Source organism: Morus notabilis, unplaced genomic scaffold (assembly GCF_000414095.1).
Source record: "Morus notabilis unplaced genomic scaffold, ASM41409v2 Scaffold502, whole genome shotgun sequence".
Lineage (NCBI taxonomy): Eukaryota > Viridiplantae > Streptophyta > Magnoliopsida > Rosales > Moraceae > Morus > Morus notabilis.
The window spans coordinates 169,184-179,654 of NW_010364639.1; the positions used below are offsets into that span (position 1 = coordinate 169,184).

Genomic DNA, 10,471 nt, shown 5'->3' on the forward strand with positions numbered 1-10,471 from the left:
AGAGATAAATGAATAAATAAAAATAAAAAACTATTCCCTCTCTCTCCATGTAATGTATTACTGACAAGCACGTTTAATGTCGTTTCATGACCATCTAGAGGTATGAATGTGGATTGCACAATTTCATAGACGACCTTCATGATTACGATTTGCACTTATGCATGGCAGGAAGTAATCGCGGGGTCTCACACCCTTTATAGATTCAGAATCATAATTCAGAGTTATTTTTTATTTACATGTATTTTTTATAAAAGAAAATATTATAACGAATTACGAATCATAATTCGAATCACGTCACGAATCTATTAACCAAACGCATCAATACCCAAAAATGAATTTATTCCTTCTATAAAAAGGGTTATTATTTATTTATGCCTCATTCACTTCGCGGATTCGAATTGAGATATAACATTTTCTGAGAGCTTTTCACTGTAGTAGAAAAAGTCAGATGTGATATTTTCTGAGAACTTTTTACTGTAAGAATCTAAAACTGAAAACTCGAATCGGTGAAATAAACGAGACCATACTGTCATCTCGGGACTTGATCCCGTTCCTTTTTTTTTATAACAGTTAGAAATTTTGGTGCCCATTGTTCATCAATAGAACCCAAAAAAAAAAAATCTGATTCAATTTTATTAAAAAATAATATCTCAAAATATTGTACAATTTATTGATTATATAGAAAAGGAGAAATGCTAAATAAAGACTTATTATAAATTTTGTTATAGATTTTAGTATAATCTTTTAACACGTGTCATTTTTATTTTCTTAAGCAAACTAATTTAATAATAAGTTATTCCTTTTACACTTAATTATAAAAATGCCATTACTCTTTTTTACCTCTTAAATTCAGTGATTTCAAGCAAAAAAAAAAAAAAAATTCTTTTTATCAAGAGAAGAAGATAAAAACAACTTTTAAAGTACACATTTTGCTCCAGCATTTATCTTCTAACGATTTTACACAGTTTCTTTGAAGCATCCATTTGAGTTCATGATTATCTATAATAGGAGAAAAAAAGAGAGAGAGATATATTCAATACATAATTGGATACTAAAACATACAATTTGTAACCAAAATCCCACAACCCAGAAAAAGAATAATTCAATAATGGAGCATAACCAATATATATCTTCCAGCAACCAAGAACATGAAGCATACAAACAAAAAAGTCGATGAACATAACAAGAATATAACATAATTATATATAAAGAAAAGAATTTAGGAAAAAGAAAAGAAAAACTAAAAAACGATTCACGGCCTCAAAACGGGAAAAAAAAAATGAAAAGAAAAAACCATAAACAACAAAGAATTAAAAAAAAAAAAAAAACTGGAGCAAATTATATACATTAGAGAACCAAAACATGTATCAGAGGCCTCAAAGGGAAAAAATGAAAAAGAAAAAGAAAAAACCATTGAAAACAAAAATAAAAACAAAGCTCAAACAAAATTGTGTACCTTAGAAGTTATTTTTATATTCTTTTCAATAGAATTGCACACCAAAATTTTTCAATGGTCCATTTAGAAAAAGAACTCTTCCTATACGCAAGCTTTTCTCACGCTCTCTTTTTTTTTTTTTTTTTCTTCCATAGGAATGTGTAGGGTCCATAGATTTAGGAGGCAAAAGAAAATAATGACGTTTTTGTAAATAAGTGTAAAAATAATGATTTATTATTAAATTTATTTGTTTCAGAAAATAGAGATGATAATTGATATGTGTCAAAAGATTAGGTTAAAGTATGTGACAGAATCTGTATTTAACATTTTTCTATAAAAAAAAAAACTCAAAATAAGGGTTGTAAAAGTGTTAGGTGTTGACTACTGATTGATAAATGGGTTTAAGGCATCATTCACTTCGCAAATTCGAGTTTTCAATTCGAGCTGAGATGTGATTTTTTTTAGAGCTTTTCACTATAGTAGAAAAAGTTAGATGTGACATTTTCTGAGAATTTTTTACTGTAGAAACTTAAAACTGAAAACTCGAATCGGTGAAATAAACGATGCCTAAGTGTATTGAAGTAAATTTTTTTTGAGATTTGACTTTAAACCAATAATGTGATGTTTTAAATCAAAAGAGTATTAAGAAATTTTGAATTTACCCTTTTATTTCAATATTTTAAACAAGAAAACTCAAATCATATATTACAAACTTTCCGTTTAAATCACGAGAATTTAAACCATCATATTTCAAATCTATTTACGAAATGAGCCTTTACATTTTAAACACGTTCTAGAAGGAAAAAAAAAATCCTATTTCGTTAAAAGAAGATTTTTTTAAAATTTTTCCTCCTAACAAAAGCACTCGTTGATGAAGCGGATCTCCTAGATAAGTGACAAATGATAAGGGAAGACCTTCAGAAAAAAAAAAAAGGAAAAAAAATTATTAGGGAAGACACTGTGGTTGACTGAACAAGGTGTGGTCCAAACGTGGCTTTACTCATCACTGGCCAAGCTGAAGAGTCCAGTATTTCTCTGTGCCGGATCGGTGATTCCTTTGCGTTTTGTCCTTTTTATTAATTTGATCGGGGCCGTTTGGGAATAAAATATATTTTCCATGCTAACATTTACATTGCACGCAAGAGATTAGAATTAGAGAAATGTTTGTACTTTATTATTATTGTTGATTATTGATGATTGCCGTCTATGCATTTATTTATTAGGTGAGAGATTTCATGGCCAACTATATGAAGAAAGTTTTAATTAAAAGCATAGATTAGCGTTAAATGGAAGATCATGAATATCCGGCAGAAGGAATCTTTTCTAAATTGAAAATCTTATGCATGATCGCCGCAAGTGGGGACAAAAGGAAGCTGGATATATCTCACCAACATTTGTTATGGCACCCATTAACTTCCAAGTGTTCAATTAAATCCACAGGCAATATTAAAATTTTTTTTCTTTATTTTTAATTTTCCCATTCTGCTTTTTCTTTTTTTTTTTCTTTTTTTTTTCTTTTTTTTTTTTGGTAAACATCAATAGTATTGACAAACAATTTGAAGTTTTTGGTGATATAATTGAGATCTAAGCATTTGTCATTTCTTGGATTTGGCCCATGAAATGATACGATAGTTTCTTTCAAAGCCGCTGAGATCATGTTTAAGGTTCTTCTCTAAAAAAAAAAAATACAAATAAGGGGCAACTATTAAAATACAGTGGAAAACGTAACAATTAGGCTTCAGAATCAAGTTATAAATGTACTATAAACTGGCTGAAGATTTTGGGCTACACGATTGGATTTGGATGGATTACTAAACGCAGTTACGGTTAGGCAGAATCTCACTGCCCACTAGCCACACCAAATCCCGCAGGCAACAATCTAACGACCGCAAGAAGCTACTATTTGTTACTCTCCCAAGCAACAGGAAGAAAAATAGGCTTACTTGTTTTCGCTCGTTCGAGCTAAGAATTTAAGTTAAAAAGTGAATTCATGTGAAGAAAAATATTATAGTAAAAAAAAGTTAGATTTAAAATTTTAAAAGAAAAAGCACTGCAGCAAAAACTTGAGTTATAATTCGAACTAACGTAATGAACGAGTTCAGCCCGTTCATTTCACTCATTCGAGTTGAGAATTTGAGTTAAAAGTGAATGTCTATGAGAGAAATTATTGTAGAAGAAAAAATTGAATTTATTAAATTTTTATTAAAAAAAAATTGTAGCAAAAACTTCTGTAGAAGAAAAAATTGAATTTATTAAATTTTTATTAAAAAAAATTGTAGCAAAAACTTCTGTAGAAGAAAAAATTGAATTTATTAAATTTTTATTAAAAAAAACATTGTAACAAAAATTTAAGTTATATAATTCGACGTTTTTGAGGAACCACCGTATTTTTTGGTTCATACCCGGAAAAGTTTTGCTATACGTTGTTTGAGTTTTACAAACATTACCTCATTTGCGCCAGTTCTAGCACCGCTAGGGCAACCATATTATTAGGAACATTATTGGTCACAATTTAAGGTATTTGTTTGCTTAATTTACCCCTTCACCATTTAAGCAATCACCTCTGAGCAAAAAACGTTGAACAAAAAATCCTAAACTCCTCCGGATTCAAGGATTAGCCAAGTCTGAAATTTTCCTTTACAAAGAGAGGTGCCCCTTGGTAGTAGGGCAGCCAAACACCAAAACACAAGAACAACGGCAAAACAACCACTTAAAGATGACCAATAAATAATCTCACACATTAAAAAAAAAAAAAAAAAAAATCATACATTCCGCTTCATCAATAATGTACGCGCGCACACGTCTGTGCGCACGCCATACGCTTCGATATTGTGCAAATTTCTATTAACATGGTAAGGGTATCTACAATATCTACATGAATGCCAAAGGCTATATACACTACTCAAAATGTCACTATGGAAACTGTACTTCAAAGTTCTAACAATACAGAAGACCATTTTGCATATGTTCTCCAACTTTTCCTCTCCCAGCGCAGTCAGCAGTATTCCATCTAAGGTGGAAATATATATATATATATATCTCTGTGTGTGTGTGTGGGGGGGGGGGGGGGTTTAAGGGATTAAACTTTTCTTCCAAAGTAAAAGATGACGTCCTAAAGAGGCTCAAGTGTCATTGTTGAGATTAAGAGAAAAAAATGCGTATCATGAAAAGCTAAGCTTCAGCCGTGGCATCCGCTGCCTCATTTATGCTTTCACCTGGGGAGCCATCTATGCTTTGTTCAAGCAATGGCTTTATGTTGGCTCTATTGATTGCACAGACTTCATTTTCGTTATCCTCATTGGACATGTCCAAACTATTTAGGAAGATACCTGCAGATGCTTGCGAAATAAATCATACAATATCAACCCAAATTACCCAATAGTTAAAAACGATAAAACTCTAATTCCGCAGTGGCTGTTGAAAGAGTAGGGATATTTCATGCACATGCACACATGAGCAGGATTGACAATTTAAAGTTGAAGACATTATTCCAACATAGAGCTTCTGGAACAAAGTATGAATGATTCTCATTTTGTAGATAAAGATGGTCGTAATAATTTTTTAACAAGTTTTAATAATCCAGAAGTGTGTCACTCACCTATGAACCATATTCCGGCAGCAACAAACAGAACGGACGTCAGGGTCAAAGATGTTACCCTCCAGTTATTAACACGATCCTGCATTAACATAAACTTGAACATGCGGGCATTGAAAAAAAATGTGTGAAGCAGGAGATGAGTTAAGCTAGTAATAAAGACGTCATGAACTTCTATCGCAAAGGCTGATTAGGGGACTGTGTACACGTAGTGGAACCATCGACCTCTAATCCAATTTGTGAACATGAAGCTATTTATTAACTAAAAGAAGGGCGACAGCGTACATAAGCAAAAAGACATAATAATGAAGTAACAAAGAACTATTTCTTATGAGGTAGAAGCTATATGGATCAAGGAAAATGAACAAAATTTCATCTCTTTTGCAATCTGAGAGAATTGAAATTGAATAGAATGCAGTTCAACAAATAAATCTTCACGAAGGATCAAAAGTTTTCAGAAGCAAAAAGGGGCAACCATATGATAAATCATCAGAGATAAGATTCTAATTGTTTAGTCTCTAATTCTAGTTGACATTACAGAACTAAGTGAATTACCAACTAAAACATTCTAAACATTCTTCCTCAAGCACCAAACTAGATTTAGCATTCCAACCAAATAGGTTTCAGTACGAAAACATATTTTGCCCAAATCTAATATAATACATTCAATAATAATAATAATAATAATAATAATAATAGCAATAGTAATAGTAATAGAAATAGTAATAGTAATAGTAGTAGTAATAGTAATAAAGCAGGTAAATCATAACATAAAGCTTGAGCACAGCGGCTTATTATCAACAGACGTAGGCCAGTTCTATCAACACATGCAGAATGAAACTTTGAATGCACACCTGGAGGATCCCAACAAGAGGTGAGGAAGGAACGTCACCAAAGATATGAATTGAAACGGTCGAAATAGCCATTGAAAGTGGCCTTAGACTTGGTCTAACGCAATGGAGAGATACATAATTAACAGGAGCCTGCAGAAGCATTGTAATCCATCAAATGTTGGTCAATAAGAACATCAAGCAACGCAAACAAACCGACCCTCTTCTTATATACGTACATACCTATATGTTTGTGTCTACAAATATATATATATATATATATATATATATATATACACACATACACATCCTGCAAGGAGGGGGGGAAGTGGAAATTACCTGAGTTGCAAAGACAAGTAGCTCACCCACCGTAAAAAGAGCTATGAAAACATATAAGCTCCTAAATAAGAAGGCACTAAAGCAAAATATTGCACCAAGAAAAGTAGCACCAGCAAGTAGCTGCAAAAGCGGAAGATTCAAATTATGATACAACCAGGTGCCATATGAATAGAAGATTTAAAGTTCCTAATTAAAGCTAACAATTACAACATGAGAAAGCATAGGACTACAAATACAGGGAGAATATCAGTTTAACCTTAGCCTCTTAGAACATAAACAATTTGTCGATGTCAATAAAGAAACAAGTGTTGCAAAAATGCAGAACAATATATGGTTAAATTAATATTACAGAATAGAACTTCAAATAACGAACACAATCAAACATACAACAAAACCCACCTTAAATGCATTCGATATTGTAGCATTCATGTTATCAAGGATAAGGCCTCCTGCTAGTGTGCCCAAAACTCCGCAGATGATTGTAACCCCTCCAAATAACAAATCTGCATTACTCTGACAAGAGTTTCAATTTCTCAGAGTGTCATTCATATAACTGAGTCAAAAAGGAGATTTCTTAAAAGCACGAAGGGCCCCACAATGAAGGGGGGAAAAATTCAACCTGAAAGAAATAGGTAAAAAATAAAAGCAGAAACAGCTATATACCATATGATAAATATTATAGCCAGCCTTGGGCCCCCAATAAGAATAGGCGCCAATAACAAAGTTGTACGAGATGTAACCTGCCAAACAATTAAAATGAGAAAAAAAAAGTTCAAAAAATAAAATTTTTAGTAAAGCAAGGAGCAAACCATCAGAAACTTCAACATTGAAATAAGACAATGGTCTTACGAAGATAAGCAAATCTTCACATAGGCATGATAAATAGTTTGAATATACGAGCAAATAAGCACGCTCAAACATACATTTGGAAGAAAACATGATCGCCAACAGTGAAAGATTTATGTCTTATATTTGCCACTTATAAAATATAAATCTATACAGCGTACAAGTAGAATGAATTTCAGGAATTACCCAAAATATTGACAAGATAAACTTTATCAAGGAAAAGAACTTTAAGATCTTTCAAATATCCGGAGCTTTGGTTTGCTAATTTAGACGTAGCAGATAACCTGAACCATGCAAAAGAACACAAAACCATTTTAAAAGAAAAATTAATATCAAGGTTAAATAACCTGTTGAGACTCAGCTTGATCTAACAAATCATGCTAACATCAACAAACGCTCAAATGTAGTGGCAATGTAAAAGAGAACAAGGTCTCTCCTTGTTCCCTTCCCCAGCATGCTCAGATCTTGGATAACGATATTCACAAGTGAACATATGAGGAACTGTTGGATACAAGAATTTTGTTTCCCACCGAAGTGGCTTAGTTGGCAGAATCAAGGCTACACTTGGAGTTCCACCACAATGGGGAAGAGATACAAAGCAGAGGGCACAGAGTGGATGATCCTCAAGGGGCCTCCGATGCTTAAGTTAGACATGGGTCTAGGCTGATGTGAGTACTATCCGCTGTTAACAGAGCGCATTTAATTATGTCGCAGTAATGAAGATATAAGAAGAAGGTGGTTGGATTCCAGTGGAAAGCCCAGGGAGTAAGTGAAGAGGGAGGGAGAGGGGGGAGAAAGAATAATAGTGGGTGAAATCCCAAAGATTTGGAACCCTCTTCCCCCCTTAATGAGGGGTATCTATAGCAGGGGAATGAAAGGAGCCGCACAACACTGCATGAAGGACTAACGTGAATAAAAATCAAACACCATATAGTACACCGAGGAAATATAGCCGATTCACCACCGGATGGACCATGGAGGCAATCGAGCCCTGAGGTGTACGACCACTTGGTCAGCAGACCACCCTGGTCGGCCGAAGGGTAAACTGACCACTCGGGTGGCCAAGCCCTACCCATGCCGAGCCTCTAGATCCACTCTAGCTGTCAGAAGCACGCTTTCTTAAGCATACAAACTTGACATGCACGCAAACAGAGGAAGGGCAGGAATTATCACTCCTCTAGTCTCCCTGCTATAAATACAGCTCATGAAGTATCTTCCCTCTCTCTCTTTTCATTTACTCCAGTGGGCTTCCCACTAGAATATTGCCGCCGCCTTCTCTCTTCATTAATGCACTACCATTAATGCTCTAGTTGATTTAAATAGTGCTCACATCACATTAGGACTCATGTTTGACTTGAGCATCAGAGTTCCCTTGCGTTCCTTGGTGCCTCCTACTCCATAACTCTCCTCTATAGTATATGCCGACGAGGGTCATTAATTTTTTCAGGTCAACTAAGTCAGCATGGTGGAAAAGAAAATCCTTGCATTAACAGTAACTGCTCCAAAAGTTATCTTATTGGGAATCCAACCAATTGAAACCATAAAGAACAATTAGCAAATGTCTAGCATAGCTCTATGAAAAAAGGAGGGGGAAAAAAGAGGTTTTACTCTTTTTAAGTATATACTTTTAGCATGTTAAATAAATTTATGACAACTAGAGCTTCTCACAAGAGCTCATATTTCGACTGACCACAACAAATACAAGATCCTTTAGTTACTTTCCAAACTCTACGGTTATTGTTTATTTCTTTCTGAGCTATCATAATTTAGAACTCGCCGGTTCTTTTCTTTTATAACAATTTACTTCCTCTACCTACATTGGCTCCACTAATTACCAAAGACAGTGTATGTGCAACAATATGTAAGAGAAATAAGGCATGGAAATGAATGAAACAGCCACTTACTTGGTAGCCTCATCTGAAGTGATAAAGACACGATCGTCTATACTTGATGGCTCTGAATCAAAATTTACAAGTCAATCAGCCTCCAGAAAAGAATACTGGAAAATACATTAGTAAACGATGAGCAGGGCCGTGACATAAGTCGTGATATTCTTACATCCAAGAAAGCAGAAAAGGAAAACAAAAAACAAGAAGAATTAACAAGAGTCACAATTCTTGAGTAATAATAAATATATAAAAATTCAACCATCTACAATTATATCCAGAACCCCAATTTTCATCACAAAGAGGGGGGAAAAAGTAGGCAACAATAAAATTACAGGAATCTGCAATCAACAAGAATGAAAAATTGTTTTCTATAAATCAAACTATAGTTATCTGGTATAGTGCTGCTTTTTTGCTAAGAACTGTAGTGCTCTCTTAAGTTACGTAGTTCAATATCATTATCACGAGTTACCTCACCTGATCCCCAAAGATGCTATTCCAATTTCAGTATCCATATGCTTTAATTCAAAAGTAGAACTGAACAAAAACAGAGCCAAGGATGTGAATGGATAGCTTTTAAACGACTCCTGGTAAGGGTATACTAGCCAAACTTGTTACAAATGAATTACCGTATATGTAAATACATATATTATTCTAAATCAGAGGAGCTTAGCTCAATGCATGAATAGTTGGTTTTGTTTCTTGGTCAAAGCAGCAATGAGATCAGGCCTAAGTAGTGAAAAAGATTAGAACGCGAAATACCTTCAATTAGAGAACTAGTCTCTTCAGTACTTGTCAATATTTTGTTTGAATCAGTGCATGCAAAACCTATGGTCAAACGTTAAAAAATGAGTGAGTAGAAATGTTATGTTTTACGTGAAATTGCTAAACATAGATTATGCATCTCAAAACATTCACCTTTCAACTGCAAAGGTTTCACAACAAATCCCAAAACAGCAAAAGGAAGCATGAGGAATGCCTCGCCCCAAAATGCATAACGCCAATTGAAATTGCTTCCAACCTAAAAATGAGCCAAAAAAAATACAGAAGATATTGATGGGTGCATACCACCAGAAAAATTTTAAACTATTCTAAAGGTATGCCACAGAATGAACAAAAGAATTGATGCAAAAACATTACTACTAAACAAATTAAAAAACACTCGAAGATAAAAACTCGCACATGTCAGAGTTATAGGTCTTCTTTCTCTATCAAATTCTATAAAGGGAAAGAAGAGAAATTGAAAAAATCAATCTGGAATTGTATTATTCGATCAGGAAGAACCAAGAAAATGTACAATAACTGGCAGAGAAATCGAGATCACTGTCTGTCTCCAGCGAAGACCCAATCAACCAAATGCCTGCCTCTAATCACTCTGTTTCCCCTCTATATATCCTCCCTAAGTTTTACTCCCGAATTTCACAAACAAAACTAACTAATGTCTAACACAAAGAAACAACTAGAAACACAAGCACATATCAGTCAGACAAGTCTAACAAACTTCTAACTACGTGCTGCAACTAATATCCCTATTACCCCC

General features: G+C 34.0%; 1 protein-coding gene across 1 annotated transcript in view; it reads right to left on the reverse strand.

The window, feature by feature from the left end:
- Positions 1-4,208: 4,208 nt before the first annotated feature.
- LOC21399166 (probable sphingolipid transporter spinster homolog 2) overlaps positions 4,209-10,471 on the reverse strand; it is an 11,020-nt gene continuing 4,757 nt past the window's right edge. Inside the window, exons 7-16 of the mRNA XM_024171258.1 lie at positions 9,850-9,952; positions 9,694-9,759; positions 8,950-9,001; positions 7,232-7,329; positions 6,863-6,939; positions 6,599-6,712; positions 6,200-6,319; positions 5,885-6,013; positions 5,034-5,112; positions 4,209-4,764 (exon numbers count right to left, since the gene is read on the reverse strand). Coding sequence (XP_024027026.1) covers positions 4,607-4,764; positions 5,034-5,112; positions 5,885-6,013; positions 6,200-6,319; positions 6,599-6,712; positions 6,863-6,939; positions 7,232-7,329; positions 8,950-9,001; positions 9,694-9,759; positions 9,850-9,952 — 996 coding nt within the window. The 3' untranslated portion in view covers positions 4,209-4,606. The remainder of the gene's footprint in view (positions 4,765-5,033; positions 5,113-5,884; positions 6,014-6,199; positions 6,320-6,598; positions 6,713-6,862; positions 6,940-7,231; positions 7,330-8,949; positions 9,002-9,693; positions 9,760-9,849; positions 9,953-10,471) is intronic.